At 40.1% G+C, this 23,562-nt stretch overlaps 1 protein-coding gene across 1 annotated transcript in view; it reads left to right on the plus strand.

The window, feature by feature from the left end:
- ANO5 (anoctamin 5) overlaps positions 1 to 3,269 on the plus strand; it is a 49,858-nt gene extending 46,589 nt beyond the window's left edge. The window contains exons 21-23 of the mRNA XM_010078900.1: positions 720 to 901; positions 1,996 to 2,101; positions 2,935 to 3,269. Coding sequence (XP_010077202.1) covers positions 720 to 901; positions 1,996 to 2,101; positions 2,935 to 3,156 — 510 coding nt within the window. The 3' untranslated portion in view covers positions 3,157 to 3,269. The remainder of the gene's footprint in view (positions 1 to 719; positions 902 to 1,995; positions 2,102 to 2,934) is intronic.
- Positions 3,270 to 23,562: the final 20,293 nt, after the last annotated feature.

Genomic DNA, 23,562 nt, shown 5'->3' on the forward strand with positions numbered 1-23,562 from the left:
GAGTCCTATTCACCGGGAAATTCTACTCATTCATCTGCTTCTGGGTGCCCCTATGGGGGCAATGGCTCAGAGTACTTTTTAAAAACTGGAAACTAAATGCTATGCTAGTATTTAGTCTTAAGTATAATGTAAAGCAGACTGCTGAGCAAGAGTTGCCTCTTTTTAATGTAGAATAGTAAACAGTATCAGATCTATAAATGTCTTGGGCAACAAAACCGCCGGCAGCTATTGCCTAATGAGCAAGGTATCTGGGCATTTGAAGTATCTTGGGTTTCAAGGCAAAATGTGCTGGTAGCCATTGTTTCCTTTTTAAATACAGCTGGAGACAATGTCTCCCTTCTTCATGAAGTTAGTGATCCCCCACTGGATTTGAGTTCATCCTTTCTCACAAGAATTCAGACCCACACCTCCTCTTTCACTGAGGAGTGCTGTTATCACTGATAGAAGATGGTTTGGTGTGGGGGGATATTTGGGATTTGGTGCCTCTTGTAAGGACTACCCACATGTTTTGTTCACCGAACGTTTAAAATCAGCTGGTCCTTGCAGCAGAGGCTGCAAGTCAGCATCCTTACCAAGGTAAAAAGCCCTAGTCATGCTCCTCCTTGCTTAAAAGATCCCGGTTTATGCCACAGAGTCACAGTGCCAAAACCCCTTCATTAATCTGCTCACAAGTTTTCTGTGTCACTTCCTTAATTTCTTTTTTTCAATTTCTTTTTCAGGCTTTTATTGTTGCATTCACGTCAGACATGATTCCTCGTTTAGTTTACTACTATGCTTATTATGAAAATGAAGACTCGCCTATGTCTGGGTACATCAACAATAGTTTGTCAGTGTTTCAAATCTCAGATTTTCCTGACAGAAACAAGCCTAAACTGAATCCAGAAAATTTAGTCATATGCAGGTTGGTGTTGGTGTAATAATAAATATTTTATCATTTTGTTTAGACTACAGCATAAAAAATCAATGCAGATCTGAGTAGTCTGCTAGAAGTTAAATTATGTCATTCTCATCATTGTGAAGTGAGAGGTAATGTTTAAGCTGTTAATAAGGCAGTGCTTGACATGGTAAGAGAATCATGCCAGTAACAAACAAACAAAAAAAATGACCTTTTTGTTGTTTAAGAGAGTCTCATTGCTAACTTTTTTTGTTTGTTTTTGGTTTTTTACTTAATTCAACTATTGATTTTTGAGTGATGGAGATTTATGTCCCTAAGGTATGCAACTTTTGCCTGTATTTTCAACAGTTTTTAGGCTGCAATGCTTAAGTGGACAAGGAAGTATCCATAAAGGAGCAGTTTAGATTCCAAAGGTGAAAATTATATTTAAAGTCAATTGTTATTGTGCTAGATGTCACTGGGGATCTGGGCCATCCTGCTTTCCTTTAAAAAAAAAAAAAAAAAAGTCCCCTCTTACTAGAAGCAGCATTGGAGGTTTCTGGAGGAAGTTGGAGAAGTCCATGGTAAAAGTATTGACTTGATTTAAAAAAAAAAAAAAAAAGCCCCAGCACTTTAAGAGGAACCTACATTTGTATGATGTTTTAACTTTAAAGCCACAGGAGTCCCTATCCTGCTTGTACATGTGAGCGTAGAACATGCACTCAAGACTGTCCTTCCATTAAACCCTGCATCTGTCCACTACATGATCTGTCAACATCTGTCACATTTATTCAGTACTTGTCCGTTACTGTGCGGTACATTCCATCACTGTCCTGTATTATTTGATCAGTGCCTGAAGAAAAGTAACCTGTGTACAAAAGTTCACTTCACGCACCTCCTCGTCTCCGCTCAGTTGCTGTGAGTGTGAGGGTGTTTAAGCAGACATAAGATAGAAACAAATTGAGAGGCAACCTTTTTCTGCAAAAGGAAACAGACCATTTAAAACAAGATGAAAAGGTTCTGTAAGTGACAGCTGTATCTGCCTGTAAATGTCACTGAGCTTGTAGGCTGTCTCAGACTGAATATGACATTTCACCTTTGCATGTCTTTCTGTCCAACAGGTACAGAGACTATCGATATCCTCCGGATCATGAGAGGAAATATTTACACTCGATGCAGTTCTGGCACATTCTCGCTGCAAAACTGGCCTTTATAATTATTATGGAGGTATGTTCCCTACAAAATTCCTTTCCAAAATTGGTACCTTATAGATTGTCTGGGTAGTTACTGATGTTACAGAAAATAGAATTGCTGAGAGCATAAAATAGTTTCTTCCCTAAGTAATACCAAATATTCACATCCTAAATGTTTACTGCAGCTAGGTCTTTTAACTCCATGGAGTTAACCCCAGAGTAAGAACAGTGAAGACAGCTGAGGAGACTGCTAAATTTGGTCGAAATAAACCTGCAGAATAAAAAAGGTCTTTACGCAGATGGAAGAGACATGAGCCACCGGGACTAGCACTTCCACTCCTGTTGGCTTCATTAAAGAGCTGTATGTGGGATGACTGATCAAGATCCAGGATGCATTTTGTAGTGATGTATATTGGCTAAAAATAGCTAAATCCATAATTTGGGTGATTGGCACTTCAGTATTAAGCCACTGTCTTGCAAGTTCTGAAGGGAAAAGGGAGTTGTTAAAGTGCCTTGCTCATCACTTTTCCTACTCTGTCTTACCAGTTCTCGATAGCTGACCATTATCAGCACGGCCATGTGAATTTTCCAACAAACCACACACAGGTATTAGAAAGTGATGCCAGGGATTCAGAACCTGACACTTTCCTCTTGGGTTTGCCAATTCATAAACGGTTTGGAATTAAAGTTTCTGCATAAAAGGAAGTGTTTCAATCTTCATGCACATCTCAGATACACATTAGGTTGGATGTATTGTTCCAGGAGAGCCAACTGAACTGCATTCTGTTTGTGATATTTGGTATTAGATAAAACAATAGGTGTTTCATTTGGTAATGAGTTGTTACATTTCTCCTTTTTTTTTTTCAGCATGTTGTATTCATCGTCAAATTTTTTGTAGCATGGATGATTCCTGATGTCCCTGCAGACGTGAAAGCCAAAATAAAACGTGAAAAATATTTAACGCAGAAAATCCTACATGAGTATGAACTTGAAAAACTGAAGGAGAGACTCTGTCAAGGTGATAAACGAGCCACGGAAAAGGAGTTCATCGCCACAGAAGGGAGAATGGAGTTATCCAGAGCACTGTAGTTGAAAAAACAACTGTGTGGGATTTAGCTCATTTTGGCTTTCTTACCTGTAATTTGCTCAGTATGCATCATCTTGAAAGCTATGGAACGGTTTCAACCCATTGCTTTCAGTCCAAAGATGTCAGACTTTTCTTACTGAGCATTCTAGGTTCAGTAAATCTACTTAGCTGTATGACTTCAGCACTGTTTTCTATTTACCTGTCACTTTGAATAATAAGTGTAATCTTGTATCCTAGAATTTGGATTCCCAGTATAGGGAACGTTACCCTCAAAGGGCTCACAGGATACGCTAAGGTCATTGCCACCAAGCCCTCCCCCTGTTGCTAAATGCAAAGTCCCAGGCTGTATCCCAGCTGAACAAAAAACAAAATGACATGAAAATCATAGAGGACTCCTGCTGTGGAAAATACTGAGAATTATTATTTTTATGACATGATCATTTAAATAGGAGAACACTTCTGATACAAGGGTTAGGGTTTGGGGCTTTTTTTGTCTCCACTATGTCTTACGAAACATTTGTTTGCAGCTTTGAACTTCTATATGCTTTTTAAAAGGAATTGATTTTTAAAAATATATTGGCTTAATTCCACTTGGCATTATTTATAGGCACAGAATTCAGTTAATGCATACCAATGAAGGAAAAAAGCCCTATAATTTATTTTCATAAAGATATCTTCTGCCAAAGAGTTTGCTCGTTAAATGCAAATATTGTGGAATCATCTAACAACAGTGTTTTTTGAAAAGATACATACAATTTGGAGAAATACAGCTAATTTATTACTCGGTCTCCAAAACTGCCATTGCAAGATCACGCTTGACATTAGTTTAAGCCAAAGCTGCTCCTTGGTTTGTCTGTGCTTGAGGCATACTGTGGAGTATGACTGCACAGTTTGGTCGGCTGGGACATGGACTGCCATGCTGGTTGATCGAGCTGGATGGTTTGTACATGGATTTGTATTCAAAAGATTTTAAGCCTGCCAAGTAATCAATGTTTACGTTGTTATTATCCTTATATATAGGAGCCAGGGGCGGGGGGTGTTTTTGTTTTGGTACTCTTTTGCTTTTTTTTCTTTTTAATCTTCAAGAAGGATTTTTTTTTTCTATTTTGTCATGGGGCTGTTCTACAAAGTTACCAAGTTTATAAATATATAATAACTACTTGTGCAAAGTAGCTACCAGCTGTTTATGAATGTGCCCTCATTTTATAATTTGAAGCAGTTAGGCATTTTTATGGTTTTGCTGTATATTTAAAACATATCAGTGCTTCCATGCTTAGTGCCTTGTTTATTTGCATTTGGCAGAAGATGTGAAAACGAGCACTATGGGGGAAACGCGTCTCTCCAAAGTGTGGTTGCAGGCATCGTGATACTGTGAACCTGCACACCAAGCTGTACAGTGTTAGCCAAACCCTGCCTGCCTCGGCACATGCGTGCGTTAGTGCTCAGCAAACTGCTCCCAGAGGGCGGCTCATACCTAGAGTGCTTAGGTAAAGTAGCACCAGACTGTTGTGTTCTCTCATGCTGACGTACACGAGCTAGAGAGATGAGAAATTTTACTATATTTGCACTTTGAAAGTTATACTTCTTTGCAAGTATACACACACCAAAAAATTCGATTTGTATTCCATATCAGCCAACTGATGTACTGTGTACTAGATTCACGACTTAAGTTTTCCATATTTCATTTTAGCAGACCTAGCCTATGGCTTGGAAAACTTGGCTAGTAACCTTCCTGTTGTAACTGTTTTAAATCAGTGTCTTGGGTGGAACCGCCATTACTAGCAAACATACTAACGTTGAAGTGCCTACCTCGAGCAAACATCCCATGGTTTGGCTGCCAGTCAAAGAGTTGAAGCAGATGTACATTTCTCGTTACTGTAAGTTATTCAGCTTCATTTGTAAGTTTGCTTGATAAATCAAGCAGATTGGCAACTCATGTTCACGATGAACTGGCCATGTTCTTGAATATTCAGATGTATTTGAAGTAATGGATTCATTGGAGGAATGCATGTATAAATAGATTAGCTCTGCTGCTTAATGTATAAGCCAAAGAAGAGTATCAGTCACCAGAACTATGTCTGCGACACCAGAATTTACACAGTGCAAGCACTTTGCTGCTTCTTACACGTGCTGTTAACGGAACTGCTTTATTTAGATGTCACGGTTTTGTTACCGTTAGCAATGCAAACAATTGCTTCAGACGGTAAGGTGATGAGATGCAAAACAGTATTTCTATGCAAAACGCACAATCTGATTGAAGCTGAAAAGAGATTTGAAAATTCCTTAGATGCACTATTCCTCCTACAGAACATTAGTTTTTTCAGGTTCTGTAATAAAGCATCCAAATATACTACGCTTGAAAAGATGTTACAAAATACATGTATTGTGAGTGAATAATGCTATTCAAAAGCATTGAAGTACCTTCGTCTGGGATACAGCATTGATCTGCAGAAGCCCCGCATGCAGACCCTGAATTTGAACTTGAACTGATGTTTTGACTCCTACTTGCTTCTTTCAAACTTATTTTTTGAGATCACTTCCTATTCAATGCTGTACAAACAGATGTTTTGCATATGTTGTATCATACAATAGAAAATGGAAAAAATCTGGGATCAGCTTATTTAAAGAGAAATATATATATCTTAAAAATATATCATTACACTTCATAGCATTACTTCTTTGTATACAGAGACTGTTGAAAAGAGAATGTCTTGTCCTATTAAGAGCTAATGTCACATAACAAAATAAGTCTAACACCTCTTTATGTAATAATTTGCCTTTACCGTCATTAAGCAGTATTTTGACAAAAAGATTATTAATGTCATTAGGACTATAATGATCCACATACAGATACGTTTCCTGAAGTGTTCTTGAAAAGTGACAAAAATAAGAAAAATGAACTGGTCAGCTTGGGGATGTGCTGCTTCTTGCTGTTGGAGTATTTGATTTTGATGTGTTTTAATAAAAATATCTAAAAGTGTCCTTTAACCAAAGCGAAGATAGTTCTGTGTTGGAACTACCGTAATTTAAGCAACAGTAGATTGCTTCATTAGAATTAGTTAGAAAGAGAAAATTGGCCTTTCAAGGGTAATACAATCAGGGATTATATTTTTTTTCCAATTAAAATTCAGTATTTTTACATATGAAAGATGTAGTGTGGTATATTCTAAGCAAATGACTGCAAAAGAAGAGTGCTACTATAAGACACTATACTGTTTTTTCTACAAGATTTTGTTATTATGCTTTTACTTTTTTGTGTAATACTATCAGTTTGAGACAACAGAAGGGAGTGAAAATAGATGGACTTTCCGACTGTTCTACGTGTACGGCTTGTTGTGACTTGTGCTGTTGTGCAATCAGAGCGGCGTTTTTGTCTGCTGAGTATGTTGCCGATCTATCTGATACACTAATGTTGGAATAAACTTTTTAAACATCGCATTCAGCTAACTTATGTATGTACATTTAATGAGATCTAAATCTGGCAAATAAAGCAGTGTTTCTTTTTAATGTGCTGTCAACTCATCTTTGAAAATTCAAAGAATTTGGAGAGTAGCTGAAGTATTAGAAGTTAAATGTCCAGAGAGCCTCATGGGGAAAAGAATTTGTACGGATTTCTGCAATCATTGCAGGGTGTTTGGATGCTCTAGATAGATTTCCAGTAATCTAAGTGAGAGACTTGCCATTTTCCACTTGAACGGATTAATCACATTGTGTAACTGACTTCTGTCTTCCTGCCTTTTCTTAAGAAATGAATTTCCAAGGAAAGCCTGTACTAAGTTCTGTCTATGTTGTAGGCAATGCACATGGACCGAGCTGGCATGAGTGTACCATACCCCTTGAGCGTATCAAGCCTGGCCAGTTCCTTACATTGGAGGGACACAATTCTGTGGAAGAGAGTCAGCACTTACATCTTCCTCCAGGTACAGTACAAACAATGTGCCAGCACACGCTGATTTTCAGCCAAGCTGCTTTTCCCTTTCCCCTCTGGAAGCAGATTTTATTCTCGCGATGCCAGGACCTGAGATGATGTCTCATGTTCCCAAGCGGTCACACACGCGCAGTTCTCACACACAGCACAAGTGGCTCGCATCCATGCACTTCGATAGCTTTCTGCGCATACACTGGAAAATACGTCAGAGCTGAAGCTTCTCCAAGGGACTGGTAAAGTCTCACCACTCACAGGGACCTCTACATAGTTTAATCTTTCTTACAGCTCTCTTCTGGCACCAGTGGAGGGCTTTGGCTTAAATCACCGAGAACGCGGATTCAAGTTTATGATTTGCTCTCCACAGCCAGCGTCAGCACAGGTTATCACTCCTGTTACACCACATTATCCGAACTCTGGGAAAAGGGTCACCCCCCAGACTCAGTAGGTCATTTCCTTTGTAACTTTGAAATGATAAAGAGAGATGCAAGAGCAGTAGTCGAATGAAAGAAATGTATGAGATTAATAAAACAATCTTGTCTATATTAAAAAAAGACCAAAACAAGCAAGGTGTAATTACATCCTATGTTTCTACCACTGTGCTGGCTACTGGGGGGGATAGGTCACTTAATTAGGTGTCAAAAGGAAAAATAAAAGTATTAAGAAAGATGGAGAAGGAAGTGTTAGCGAAAGGAGGGGAAAAAAAGAAAGGTGCTGTTGCTATGCAGGATGTAGGGGATATTCGTGTATTCTGAAAGTGTTAAAAGTTTTCAGGTGCATTCAAGCTTTGTTCTTGGAGGTTAAACCTTGCCTCCATTGAGGCCCGTGGTAAATGGGTAATGAAGTTCATTTGGGGGGTACAACTTCATCCAAAGCTAATTATATTTTGCAAGTAGCATGGTAACTTGTGAGACATTCACAAATCCTGGGACATACTGGGCTCTCCCTGCAATCAGAAATTGCAGCTACCCTTCAAAAGTCTTAATTCCTTCATTTATCTTCTGCAGTAAACGCAGAGGTGCACCAGAGTTTTGGTGGTGAGGCATCTGTCTGCTCAGTGTCTTCATCTACCCCAATTAAAGGGTCTTTCTAAAAATAAACCTGTGTTTATTCTATGCAAAAAAAATGGTATGGAGCACTGAAATAGAGGAAATGTTTTGAACATGAGCATCTCAATCAGGCTGGTGTAAAATACATGGTCTTACAGGAGCAGAAAGATCTGTAACGCGTTCACTAATGGGTCAGTGGAGAAGACAGGCAGGCTGTGGAAGAAACGATATCCCAGCATCTGAAGTCTGCACATTTCGTGTCTGTTTCAGATGTGTGGGCTCTGCAACAAATAAAATCTTCTCTAATGTTCCTCCAAATTTCAAAATTAAAAAAAACCCCAATGTTTCTGAAAATAACGTCTTGAACATGGCACTGAAAATACAATGAGGTCAGCACAGCCGTACCAACGGCAGCTCCTGCAATCTGAGAGCCCAGCTCCTAACTGGAAGCAGATTTAGAACGACGCAGGGCTGAGGGACGCAGGGACGGGGTCGGGGTTCCTAACGTCTGGTGTGGCAAAGACACTACCAGGAGAGGGCAAAGGCAGCCCTCACAAAGGGCTTATTAGATATGAAAATCCTTCCTTCTCTAAACAGATGGAAAGAGGTAAAGGGAAAAAAATCATGATCATTACCATATGAATGATAAAAAGAATTTCCAGAGTATTTGAATTATTTTGTAACCTCATTAAGCCACAGCTGCTATTTCTTGTCTGTGTGCTCAGGGTGGTCACAACAACTCTGCAGCATAGTCTTGGCATCCTTAAAAAGGAATAGCTAAATTAAATCTTGTTCTGGTTTTAAATAATCGGTTGTCTCTACCCAACACTTACATCATTCAGATGCAGCTCAGCAAGCTTTTTTTTTTTTTTTTTTTTTTTTTTTATGATAGTTTGTGTATCGGTAACTCCCACTGTCCCTTGATGTGAATGGGGTTCGTAAATGTAAGCATGTGTACCGAGAAATCTGCTGGGAGATGAGTAGGATGTGGAGTTCAGCAGCCATATCAATTTTTGGAAGGCGCATATGCACATTCCCCTGCAATAACGAGTGACTATGCTTTCCCAGTCAGAAGTGAGTCAGTCTGAAACATTTAGCAGGGGTATGATTCTTTTTAAATCTTTTTCCAACTCCTCAACAAACCAGTGCTGGTAGCTAGTCAGAAACACATTTGTGTTTAAATTACTGACTGACCTCACTTTGTCCTTGAGTGTTCTAAGCATCCCAAGCCGTTCAGCGATTCTGAAGGATGGTACTGAAGGATGTAGGGGACATCAGAACTACCTCTGCAGTCAAGAGGCATTAAATAAATGAGCCTTTTCGCTTCACATTGCTCCTACAGCTGAACCATACCATCCTCAGCAACGAAAAGCTGTGATGGAAAAGTTCTGCCTCAGATGGCTCCTAGTCGTTCCGCGCATCTCCCACGCCGATGGCTTTCACTGATTTGTCTCAGCTAGTGCTCGGTGCCGTGCAATAGGAAGCCGATGTTCAAGAAGCATGGGCTGCGCGCTCGCTGGCTCTTCTCATAGGTTTTCAAAAAGGAATAAAAATAATCCAGACAGAAGGTTTTAGCAGGAAGGCTGGATTCTCTGCCATGTTACAACCTCATCACAACAGACAGTGTTGCTATTGGATTCTTCTGAATAAACGTTTCTGTTGACAGTAGCCCATCAGTAGAGTGTCAGCACACAGCACTGCTGCCGTTACACCCATTTTCTGGTTGTGGCATCTGCATTGTTCTTCAGATAAAATCCTGGCTCCATCTCTACTGATGGAAATTGTACCATTTCCAGATGTGGCCAAGATTTCAACATTTCTCTGACAAAGATCAGGAAGGATTCCCCACTTTCCCCTTTCACACAGGATTGCCTCTGTGTCCTGACAGCTTTTTTGGCTCCCTCAGCAGCTGTACAGGAGACGAGGTGGCAGGAGTACCAAACGCCGAATCCTGGGTGCCGGGTCACACTTCCACTCGTCACTAACAGAGGCTGCCTTGCAGGGGTTTCGGTTTCTCAGCCAGAAGTGAGTTTCATGGATTCCCGTGCCTCCAGAGCTTCCTCCCAAGATGCTGCAGAGCGTGAAGGGCACACCTCAGGCAACAGAGAATTGTGCCAGGGAGAGGGATATTCGTGTGGATGCCACATTGCATGAACGTGTCAAGAAATACTCCTTGTGTCTCAGCCAAGAACTCAAGACACTCTGTCATTGATGGTTCCTGCTGCTTCAGCTCCACTGGAGCTGTTGTCTGTAGGTCCAGGCCAGAGAAACGATGACAGATGATCCTGTGAGGTGTGTCAGGGGTGTTTCCTTGGGATAAAGGCAAACATTCCAGCCCCCTGCTTTCTTATTTTTTAAAAAATGGGACAGTCTGATATAGCACCGTAAAGGGATTTTTTTTCACAAATATTTCTAAGTAGAAAAGTCTCACATTCTGAGTGAGAGAACAAGATCCTGTCTGTTTTAGGGTAAGCAATAAGTGGCTCAGTGCTTTTTCTTTACATTTTTGTTGCTGTGCACTCATGTGAAAATAGCAAATGATTCTGTGGCTACAACCAGCCTGTCGTGATGACTTGTGTTTTAATTAGAAGATGCCACAATATGCCAAGTCACCACGTACCAGTGAGCGACATTCAACTTTTTCATCAAGTGGAAGTTCTTTGGGATTGGTAAAAAGATGATGATCTAGTTAATCACTGCTGTGATTAGAGCTGAAGGAGGTGACATGGGCAGAGGAAATCAAAGCAGAAAGAAACTTGTTTTGGACTTTTACTTGATGTTCTAAGCGCCAGGAAAAACAGAGGGAACTGAATTTAGCAAGGAACAATGAATCCTTATTAATGACTTTATCTTCTAAAGGGGGAGGGTGAACACATGGCAGTGTAAGGGCTCATGAACTGGAGAAGATCGAAAGATTGAAGCACAGGACAGGCTTGAAGCCAGACTGTGTAGAGAAGCTGCTATGGAGACTTGTTACCATTCAGATGTGTAGAAGTCTTTACATGTAAGTGTTCTTCTGTCAGCAAGTCTCCCCTGCCTCGGAGAGAGGAGCCAATTTTATTAGCAGTTAATTCAGGAACTGAAGTGAGGCATCCGAGAGGTTGATTCTGCGGGGAAGGGAAAAGCAGGCTTTCCTCTGCTTTTGCACCTGGAAGAAATTAAATGCAAAGCAATCACTTGGAGCGTTCGCTTCACTTGCAGTGCTAGGATAAACTCTGCTTCAAATGTCTCCCCAGCGTAACCAGGCACCTCCCCGAGCACAGAGCAGCCTCCCCTTCTCCCGCGCACACACCGCCCGGCGGTGGTTTAGTCACTGCAGGGACCTGACTCATTCCTGGGCACAACGTCAGTCGCAGGAGCAAGTGCTTTCCCGAAGAGCTCAGGGTGTCCAGTGAGGATGGGGCAAATGCTGAGCGAGGTGACTTCAGTTTCCTTTGTGGAGAGAACAATTAAGCTTCCCGTAAGGCTGCCTGGGTGGGTTTCTTCATTCTGCACTAAATGCAAATTATTTGGCGTCTGTTTGGCACACAAATGCACAAAATTCTCAGTCAATTCAAAACTTTACAATTAAACCTCTACCCTGCAAAAGAGTTGATGCTATTTATCATAAGGAATACAAGTGATATGGGATCGTTGTCTTCAAAAAACATGTTCTTTATCACGTTTAAAGCGTGCTGGAGCAGCAGCTGGGCCTGGAGGTATTCTGATAGGGCCAATCCCAAGCAGTAGGAAGGAATTTTTCTCTTTATTTTAATGCCTTTGGTCAGACCATAGTGATTTGTCAGTAAAATGTCAAACACCTAAAAAAATGAAGACAGTCCCACCATAAATCTCTTCTCAGAGCTGGCAATAATTTCGTGGTAACTGTAAGGCAGAGAGGAGATGTCTGTCATGTGAAATGGAAATATTGCGCTTTATGTCTCTGCATTTGGGCAGAAAACAGAGACAGATTTTTGTGGAAATGCAGATACCATCTTGGACACTGTTCACAGGACTCTCCTTCCAGGGACTTTTTCTTCTTCCCATCTGTGGGGCTGACTGAACATCTCTGTTGTCTGGATTTTCGTCTTCCCAGGGAAATGCTGGACTCAGAGAGCACGATTTGCCCTTGCAGCCTGGTCTTACCTGAACCCAGCTAACCCTTCATGCTCCTAACCCTGGCCGTGGGAGCCAGCTGCACTCTATCTTTTGAGATGTTTTTTGCAATATATTTGCTCCTGTGAACTGCAGCAGCATCAGGGCACTGATAAACAGAGCCCTCCTTTCCTTTTCTTAACAGGAACAAACTCACCAGACCTAGGTAGTCCACTCTGATCATTTTTTGCCTTCCTTTGTTGCCCTTAACGCTTGTGAAGAAAAACTTTCCTCTTTTCGACAGCATGGTGGCCCACTGCCAGGAGAGCCGTTGGGTGGGCGGATGCTCGCTGAAGATGGCAGCACGCCGCTCGGAGACTGTCATCAATCCTTTCTTCTGCTTCTTAGCTGGGGAGGATTTTTGAGAACAGGTTGCTATCAGAGTATCTTTTTGTAACGGCACGATTCAGAGAAGTCAGCCGCAAAGGGCGTCTGTAGAACCAGTATAACTCCATCCTCCCACGGTGTTAGCTGAAGAGGCAAAAACTCTTCTGCCATTGAAATCAACAGCAAAGCCCCCCTGACTTCCCAGGATGGGATCACACCATGTATGTAGGACGCATGCAGACACTCATGCTGACATTCTAAAGGCTACTAATCTGGGCAGCTTCAGGAATCCCACAAAATGGCTTCAGGCATTGCAACTGTCTGTCTCCAACCCTGAATATTCTGTGATTTTAAGTGAAGTAATTATTCCCTTATTTTTAATTCCTGGTTGTTAACCCAATTTTTCTAAAATAGGAATTTTCATTAAAAATAAACTTCTATGTAGATAGTTTTTAAACTGAAAAAGCTTTAAATCATACAAAATGTTCTAAGTGCTAGTTAAGTATGCTTTTTGGGAATATTTTAGAATATTCAGAACAGAATTTTTCATTATTTTTTTGTTATCATCAAGGGCAAAATGTTTTCTAATTCCTGTAATTCTCCATCTGATTCTGCAAAACTGAGGTACCGATTCCCCCATTCAAGTTGCATTTCAGGTACTTGCATTTGCGGGTTGTCACGTGGCCATGATATCAGTCAGATTATAGATGATTAGTAGGCTATTCCTGTTAGCTGGAGAACTAATCTCAGGACAATTCATAAATAAAAATTCTGAGAAGTATCGGGTATTTGAATGTAATCAAGCAGAAAGAAGTACTTGCACGTGTTCAGTTTCCTCAGTCTTCCCTCCTGATGCACACAGAACAGAGAACTGAGCCTGGTTTCTCTTGGAGTAGCTACTAGCAGGAAAAGTGATGAAGTTACACTTTGGTCAAGTATTTGCTAAGGGTATCAGAATTGGGCCTAGATGTTTAGCAACATGATCAACTGCTTAGAATTATTCTAATTTTGAAAGTGATCTTCTTGTATTTATGTCCCCCTAATGTTTTGTGAAATAACAAGGATTAAATTAAGAAAACCTTGGAGAAGAAGGTGATTCAGCTGGCCGGTCCATTTGCCACCCCACTTCTGCTGATAGAGAGACATTCATTCAAACGCCAGGAACCACCAGATCTGTAAACTGCCTGTTACCCTACTACAGGGAAATGAGCTAGATGAGACACGGGATGGTGAGGCATAGAGTGTTTTGGAAAAAGAGAATGTAAATGTGAAGCAGAAAGCTCCTTCACCCCCCACAAAAGGCGTAGTTACGGTCCACTGACAACCTGCCTGCGGTATGGGAAAGCAATTCCAGAAAGTGGATCATTGGGAGATTTCCTGCAAAAATGTGAGCACTCCTGAGATAGTCCTTTTGTATTTAAGGTCATTCCTTGGGATGGAGTTTGAGTAGAGAAATTTGGGCTGGTTTTTACACTCTCTGACCTCCCCTGTGCTCCACATGGACTTAAGAGAGAATCCTGCTCTTTCACTCCCTGGTCATATTTTCCCATCTCCTTCAGGCTTTATGGTTGGTCACCTATCCTTTTAGTGAAGAAGGATTAATGAGGATCATTCTGAAGTCTATTAGAAGTGCTGGAGAGTATAGGGCAGTGTTTGAAAGACAAGCAATTGATTTATGAAGCCTTTTGGAAAACACTAGTCAAGGCACAAGGCATGAGCGAAGGAAAGATGCCCATGTAGACTGGGAAAGCGTGTGCTGCACAAAGCCCTTAGGTGTAATGTTAACCAGATGCGAAAGTACCTCTCCATGATTTATGATGTGCACTGATGACGGAGCACGCACCATTCAGAGAGTGATTAATATTCTTGTCATAAATGGAAAGAAATTGGCAGCCCGCCAAGGAAATTTGTCTGCAAAAGCAGAAGACCAACTCAATTCACCAAGAGTGACTCGGTAATATGAGACTGATTGAAGTCATGGATTCACTGGAGATTTTTATTAAAGATAAGCTACCTCCAGGGAAAGGTATTTCCATAAGCCATGGGGGCCTCGTAGTAAAGGAGAATTTGGAAGTGAAGAAGACATGACTGACAGAATGAATTTTTAGGGACCATTTGCTTTCCAGCCATTCAGTTTGGGGATATGTAGTTATTTCAGAACTTTGGTTATTAAATGATTATTCCTAACAGAAACTCAAAAAAACATGAACCCTGTTGTTCCAAAGGCCGCAAAAGCTAGCCTTTGTAATGCTTCTAATGTGCTCAGCCCTTCAGAAAGCAGACAACATGCAGAAAAAAAAGGAATATGTAGCAACATGTTAGGTGCAAATGGATTGTCACTCTCAGACCAATCACTGGACACGTGCATCACTCCAAAAAAAAAAAACCCAAACCAAAACAAAAATAGGTACAAGTACCTTCCTTACTGTGTTAAAAGTCAGTCTAGCATGATAAGGGAAAAAAAAAAAAAAGATCTGCACAGAAAACATATGGTATGATTCAGGTCACTGTAAGAAAATTTAGATCCTTTGTTCTGGAAATAGCCCTGGTGATTTTACTGAAGTTATATACAAAGTAAGACCTACATTTTGGAACTGCAGGAAAATATTAAGTGAGAGATAACAAGAAAACAAATAGCTAAATTTAACAAGTTATGTGTTGCAGAAATTAATCACCTAGCTGCAGCCCCCAGAGTGTGATCTCAGGACATCTGGCAAACAGCAATACAACTGTGCTCATAACCTGCCTCTTCGTACCCACTTACACACATCTCAGGCTTGAGCTTTGCTTGGCTGTAGCATAACACATATTTTTCATGGATAAAGCAGGCTTAGTATCTAAGAAATACCTGTTCTTCAACAGGGCTTTAGAACAACCAAATGGTAAGATGATTTTTGAGGAACTGGCATCACTTCCGCAAGGAGAGGATGGAGGATGTGAAACTGCATATGGAAGGGTTCTCAGCTAAAGATAGAGCACTGCAATGTGCACATTAAAGTTAGTTCCGTACGGAAGGCCAAATCCTGAATTCCTTTCTCAATATTCTGCAGAGATATGCCTCCTGCTGTGTTAGGTAGGAATACAGCCCAAGCAGAGACTCTGACATTTGTCTTTTTCCCCCTTTGAATTGTTATTTTCTAGTGGATTGAGAAGTTTCTGTAGCACTAAACCAGAGAATCAGTAGCATTGCCTTACAAGAGCTTTCCATCCACACTTTATTATTTGGCTTTTGCCAAATAATGAGATTCATAGATCATACACCCCAGCATACGGAGAAGGCACTAATGGCACTACTGATCACTTCTGCAGCTGGGAGAGAAAAAGCCAGCTAAGAACTGCCCATAAAACAGTGCCCTTTGGGTAGAAAAGGGAAGCAGCCAGAAAATCTTTGCCACAAGAGGAGCCAGGAAGTGCCTCAAGTACAGAATGAATTGTAATCATCAGACATAACACAGTAAAAGTCCATGGTGCAGGCCCAGTAAATGTCAGCTGTTAAGCTGAGGGCTGTTGGACTGAAAAAACAAAAGATAGAAAAGCTTGTCCTGGCTTTCATGATGCAAATGCCAGTTTAAGAGACAGGCAAGCAAACCCTGAGCCTGGTAAGGGCTGAAGGTGGAGCATAAGTCTTCTGAACTCTTTAACTTCCAAGTTGTGTAATAGACCACTAAATATGTAACTAAAATCCACCTCCCCTCTAGGAGAAGCTCTGGAATAGCTGAAGGCATAGGAACTGGTCACATGGAGACTGAGTCACACAAGAATTGACAGGCTCAGTTTGACCCAAGAGGAATTAAATAAGCCAGAACCATTCCTTGACACATCTGAATTTCTTGCTAACTACATCCAGAGGAGCCAGGGAAGGAAGAGATTCATTGGAAATGAATCAGGACCACGCTCTGACGTGTGTGGATGTGCCTGTCCTTAATCTGTAAATCTATATATAAAATTAATGTGCTAAATAAGGGTCCAGAAGCAGCCCACCCATTTCAGCTTGTGCCTGTAGAGCCTAATCGTGCCAGAGCAGTGCCACTGCAGGGTAGCTGTCAAAGCTGCTATCGCCCCACGGCACTACACAAGGCATTTGGAGCCACAGCTTCCTCTAGTGGAATCAAGCAGTTAATCCACAGCTCTGTAATGGTTTATTTATGACAAACAATAAGAAAAACTAGATATAAAGTATTACTCTTAAAAACCAGATATAAAATTAAATGCATATAAAGCTGGAGGGCATTCCCTGTGACATTTAGAAAAGGAATCTGAACTGAGAACTTGATATTTTTAGTTACATTTAGAGATCACAGATATTCTGGAATGGATGGGTAGAGTGCTTTGGCCGAAAGCTGGCCATGTGATACCCTGATCTTCCCCCCCTGTCCTGTGGAACACTGTGTAATCACCACCCAGCTCATTAGCAGTGCCCTAAAATAAAGCAGAGGTTTTCCTGTTCTCTTAAATTATGTGCTGCTCTAATGTTTCCAGGGGATGAGAAGCATCTTATGTATTTAATAAACCAACAGGAATAGCAGTTCTGTGCTCAGATTCCCTCAAAACCTTTTACAGTTTTTGGTTTTCCTTTGTATCTTGTGGTAAGAAAAAGAACATTTGGACTTTTATGCCTTCAAACCCATGGACGTGTTGTCCAAAGAAGGCATCTAGCACTTCTTAAGTAGTTATTGTATAAAAGAGGTGAGACCTTTGTGGTTTATACAAAGCAGAGGAATTGTTTCTCAAAAGAGACAGTGAGATCAAAGATAACTGCTGCTATTAATGAAACATGAGATCAACAATAACAACACCACCACCTAACTCTGATTGTTTCAGTCCAGTGTTCTAATGAAATGAGACTTACACTTTTTTGTGTGTGTGTGTCCATTCCCCTTCATAATCACTTTTGAACCTCGTTCGGTCCAATATGCCGGAAATACAGTCCCAGAGCTAAGAGATCACCAGGAACAGTTTCCTGATCAAATGATGTATCTGAAGATACCATTGGTACCTCTTTAGCAGTTCTCCTAGCAAATGAATGTCTAGAATAGATCTAAGCTCAGTTCAAACCAGTGTGATCTATGATCTGAATCAACAGAAATTCCTCCCCAAACTTCTCTTAATACATTTTTAAATTATGTTAAGAGACAAGTCAACAAAAAAGAAAGGACTACTGCAGCCCTTAGAAAAGCTGGTGCTGATTTTCTAACTCTAGCAATAAAAGGCACCGTAATATATTCTTCAACTTGTACATTTCCCTCAAGGTTTTTCGTGCCATGGAAAGAGACACGACTGTCACTAAAACAAACTGACTCTTGCTTAAAAGCCTTGCTGAAGCTGTTAAACAGTGCAACAATGGACATTGTGGAACAATAAAATAATGATAGATTAATGATATAAAAGATCATCAACTATCATATTAATAAAAGATAGGATAATGTGCTGCAATCCTTGGCTAAATTTCATTGTGGGTAATTGCATCCCACTCACCAAGCGCTGCCCAGCTCTCTGGTGTACTAAGAGGATCGCTGCTCCGGCTCCCCCCGCCAGGTAGGTGCGTGTCTGTCTGTGTAACATGACAGATGGCTTCAAGTCCTTCGGGATCCTTTGCATTTAACTCATGGAGAAGTACAGGAATGCAAAGGAACAGATGTTCCTGGAATATCTGGGAAGAAGATAGGCAACCCCATTTACTTGTAAAATAAATATATTCAATGCTGTCAAACTTCTCCACAGAAATGCCAAAAAAAAAAAGAAAGATTTTTAATATTAATATAATTGCTTTTGTGATTTAAAAGGTATTTACCATTGGGTGGATTTTTGTTAGATTTTTCTTTTTTTAAATCTAGTTGCTAATATTAAAAACAAACTAGATTTTAGACAGGAAAGGGAGAACAGAGGAAATAAATAAATCTTTATGTAATATAGTGGGAAAATTTCCAGCCGTGGAGCAGTCATATATGCTAACTGCAAATCACCTAGTGTTGGGGTTTTTTTCACCATGAAATCAGCTATACTAGTAGAATATAAAAATTGTCTGCACTTCTAGAGCCTTCGTGGCTGTTACCACTAGAGGGCTGAAGGAACAGCTTCGACACGATGCTGAACTTGCCCCGCCCCACACAAGACAAACACACCTTGGATTAGCTGGAAATTAGACATCGCCGTTACAGTTAACACTATGAATTTATATGCTTCAAAACAAGATATCCCTTAACACTAAAAAGGGCAGCTTTCAGATATTTTTTATGGCTTTTTTATTTTTTTTTTGAGCGCTGTTATCTTCTCAGAAAGCAATAACAACTTTCCAAATACTGAGTTTTTCAGTAAATCATTAGAGCATTTAATCATCTATGCTAGTGCAGCAGTTTCTGGGCAAAGTATCTCCAGCTTGTCTTAAAACTAGAAATTACCGTGGAAAATTAGCGTGCAACTTCCATCCTCTATCATGTATCATTTCTCGTGCTTATTAGGCTATTGGCAAAGCAATGTCACAATGTTCTAGCAATGGAATGGGGGCAACTGAATGTGAGAAGCCCAATTTACAAGCTCTAAGTTGTCATATATCTCACTTAGGTAAAGTAGTGGCAAAACTAGACAACTTTGCTTGACAAATTCTACAATCACAGTTTATTCCACATGAATGTGTTTGTTCTGCCCAGATGCACGCGTCCTTTAGCATGTTTCAGCTCAGGCCTGTACTCTTTGGGACATAAAATGAGAAAGATGTACAGCCTTTGTGCTGTTGTAGTGATACAGAGCCAAGATCTGATCCAACAGTTCAACTTCTGCCATGTTTGTTTTATAGCGTAGAAATTACCAATCCAGCCCACAGTTCAGGAAATTAAAATATCATCCAAGATGTAAGCGACACAGATCAGGAGGAAACAGAAAGAAATTCTGTGAACTTCTAGCATTACGACACATTACAGCTGCTCCTTTCAACGCTGTTGTGTGATACACTTCTCAACAGGACAATAACCACGTTGTGCACACAGCCTATGTCTGGATTTACACACACAAAGAAGAACAAGGCTGTTTCATAAAACATATGTCTAGCCACTGCTGGATACATCTCCAAGGCAAAATCATCTGTAAAGTATTGTTATCCCCACTTCATGGAGTTTTAGGTGGGATTTGGAAATCTTTACACTTGGAGTGCAGGATTCAGCATAGACACATCCTTAATGTGTCAACACATGGACACCACACCTCAATCTTCAAATTGCCTGACTGTGATTTTTTTCAAGAGACTTGTGTAGTTGTTGCTGTGAATCATCATGACACGGGAGGATAAAACAAAAGCCCAGCTAGAGGGGATCTAGAGAGTGACCCTCACAAACTTTCAGGGAGAATGAGGAAGCTCCTGGTTTAAAACAATCTCTTTGTCCTTTTTTTATGCCTCTTCGGTCAAGGGCTTGGCACAAGATTTTATTGCAGTAATTTTTTGAAATACTGAATATTTATTTTCAATAAATAGTTTACTGGAAAAGCATTTACAAAGCTGTTGCTTCTTCTAGACAACCTTCTTCCTGGTGGCCTGACAAGCAAGATCGTTATTTTAGCCTTCTTTGGGATTTGGCAGTCCCAAAGAAGATAACAAATTGCTTTGTTCTTAAGATTACATCAAATTCCATTGGATGCAACAGACAGCCACCATCAACAGGAGTGAGAATTAGATCACAATTTTTCAGGCATGTTTATGCTGACCTCAGTCCCAAATGACTCTGCATTACAGACATCCCTTTAACGGCATAGCTAAGATTTTAAGCCCATAATTTATTTCTGAAGTTGATACTGTGTCGTTAAGAACAGTATTTTGTCACCTTTTAGTAGATAGGGAAAACAACATCTCTTCGAGTGAATCTTTACAATCGTGTGAATTTAAAGTAACACATATAGGATTATTTTTCAAAATGGATCATAAAATATGTATTCATTTATCAGCTCTGCATGCATGACACTTGGGATAAAGCAAATCCATATTGCAGTGTATCAGCAGTAAAGATAAGATCAAAAATGGAATTGAAATGAATTGCATTTTTAAATCACTGGTATGTTATCATTGATGAAAATTTGAGCTTAGAGTGTAGTTTGCTTCAGCAAGACTAAAATTTAGTGAAGAGAAATGTATATTATTTTGTTGACTTTGTAGTCCTCTAAAATGATTATACTGTATTTAGACACTATTCTGAGGATTATTGTGGAAAATTTTGATGTAAGATATATAGAAATAAGAAAAAAAACAAGCTAAGAGCCACATTTGTGATTCTTTGACTCTTTCAGTTAGCTTGTTGAATTAGGTCAATCAGACACTTGTGAAAAGGGACTATTTATAGAAACAAAAGGGCAGGTAAGGACTCAGTCCTTTAGCCTTCACACAAGCAAGAAGGAAAAAAAAATCTTACCAGGCAAGGAGAACTAATTGTATTTAATTACAAGACTTTGGGATTAAACAACAAGCTTTCTGCTCTATGTGAAAAACTGCATCTGCAGCATCCTGCTTTATGCCATATCATCCCACCAATATTCCAGAAGTTTCTGAGAACCATGTTTTTTATTGGGTGACTTTTGACTTAATCTCTCTCCTTCTGGTCAGTCCGTGAACATTTTGCAGTTCTGGACTAGAATTTTCTGCATAACCTGCTATTTCTCCAGCCACTGACACCAGTGGTAAGAACGCACAATGATTTCACTGGAGTTTGAATTAGGTGTTTTGTGAGACGAGTCTCTCTGTGATAGATATTCAGCATAGAAATAATTATTGATAACAACTTTGATAACATATTAATGTTGTTTCTTCTAGAAATGGCTTACTCTACCAAGGCTAAATAACTAATATATAATGTTTAAAAAGCTGACAAGTCTGTACATATTTTATAATGCTAATTACATTACCTTCCTACTGCTCTTATTAACGCCTCGTGTGACCACACCAGCTGAGCTTGGTAAGGATATGACTTAGTAATATCCAGATATAAAATGTGATAGACATGAAATTTCTTCTTCTGATGGCTACAGCAGCAGTGTAGTTACCATAGCATTTTACTATACCAGAGTTGCTCGCTATTTTGCATATTTCATCCAATTAAGGACAAACGAACTCTCCTCTGGTAAGAGTCTGTACACAGGAATGTCTCATCTGGCCTTTAAATCCATTTTAATGTGATATGATAAATTATTTATCTTTCCCAAATCAGTCAGCATTTGCTCATTAAATGCTATTATTTTACTAATAATTATTGCTGCTACTTAGTAGCCCCAGCATCAAAATCATGCCAGTGCTGAGCTTTCTAAAAAAAGGGCCAGAGCTCCTTGTACATAATGTGCAAATAAACAAAGCATCCTGGCCCTGCAGACTTTACAGTCTCAAATTCCAGCTCAAAAAAGTGCTCAGTACTTTTCTGAAAGGTTTGTGTTACGGAATCCGATCCTACTTCATCCCTGCTAAACAATTTCCTGTTCCTGCTGGCCCTCAGAAAAATCTATTAATACAGGTTTCCTCTGAGCATCTGCAATGGCACACTGGAACCGTGAAACATGGGAAGATTTGCTTATGTAACGGTGCAGCTTGGCATGTTCTGGGAAAATCCTTCCGACAGTGTAACAGTTATGAGGCTGCTGTACTGAAACCTATGCTGAAACCCACATTCAGTAGCTGCCATGATTTAGAAATCAGCACTTTTATGACGCTAATTAGCAACATTTCAATTACATATTGCTTTCATTTATTACTGTCTACTCTAGAACTTTGTAGTTCTTTTACAACTTTGAAAGGAAGTATTGAAATTCTGCACGGAGTAGTCATTAGGGAAATTTCAATATCAAAATAATTGCTCTTGTACAAACGTGCTTTGCTGCTGGAAAACTTCATTAACCCTCCACCAGAGGGCAACATCAGAAAAAAATATTTATGTAAATCCAAAGAGCAGCTACAATGTATGTTTTCATCAGAGAACCTTACTTTTAAGTACACTATTTACACTTTGCCACCAACTAGGCAAGTGTTAGGGAAATTTCAATATCAAAATAATTGCTCTTGTACAAACGTGCTTTGCTGCTGGAAAACTTCATTAACCCTCCACCAGAGGGCAACATCAGAAAAAAATATTTATGTAAATCCAAAGAGCAGCTACAATGTATGTTTTCATCAGAGAACCTTACTTTTAAGTACACTATTTACACTTTGCCACCAACTAGGCAAGTGAAGCTTACTAATAAATCCAAAGAGCAATTGCTTTTAGGATACTGCAGCTACAATGCATGTTTTCACCAGAGAACCTTACTTTTACACTTTGCCACCAACTAGGCAAGTGAAGCTTACTAATTTCAGAAGGATTTATTTAGACCAAAAGTTATACGTTTCTTTTATTATTGAAACATCTACAGAAACTTTAAGATTAACATGAAGCCTAAGAGAAATACAACAGTTATGACTTAGAAATAAATACTACGTTTTGCATCTTCAATCTACTTCAAAGTTAGAAAATTATTGCTAGATTCTGGAAAGAAACATAATTTTGTTCAGAATTTGTCCAGTTCATCCCGGTGCTGTAAATACCACAAATCAAGTCTAAATGTTACACTAGCCTACTCAGAGGCATGAAAACAGAGGACACAAAAGAGACAGAAAATACTAAATGCTTAGGAGAAAGCAGTCACTAATAGATGCCTAATATGATATGAAATAAGCTGTGTGAGTAAATATGAATATAGAGACACGTATACCTTTAGAATATGTTATCTATCTATAGCAAGAGCGGTACTATTTGCAGTTAATGCCTTGTGTCCCCAGCAGTGCACCTGACCGCACGAAAGCCATCTCCTTTCTCCCCAGGACCAGGACAAACGTATCACCGGCACTCTCCCCGACGTGCAGCAAACCCCTCATCGAGCTGGCCCTGAAGGCGGGAGGGGGCCACCATGGGCCCCCCACGAGCCCCCACTTGCGGCCGGGGGCGGAGGCGAGGGCGCGGCTCCCCGTGGGC

This window comes from Pterocles gutturalis, unplaced genomic scaffold (genome assembly GCF_000699245.1).
Source record: "Pterocles gutturalis isolate BGI_N339 unplaced genomic scaffold, ASM69924v1 scaffold21093, whole genome shotgun sequence".
In the NCBI taxonomy this organism is placed as follows: Eukaryota; Metazoa; Chordata; class Aves; order Pterocliformes; family Pteroclidae; genus Pterocles; species Pterocles gutturalis.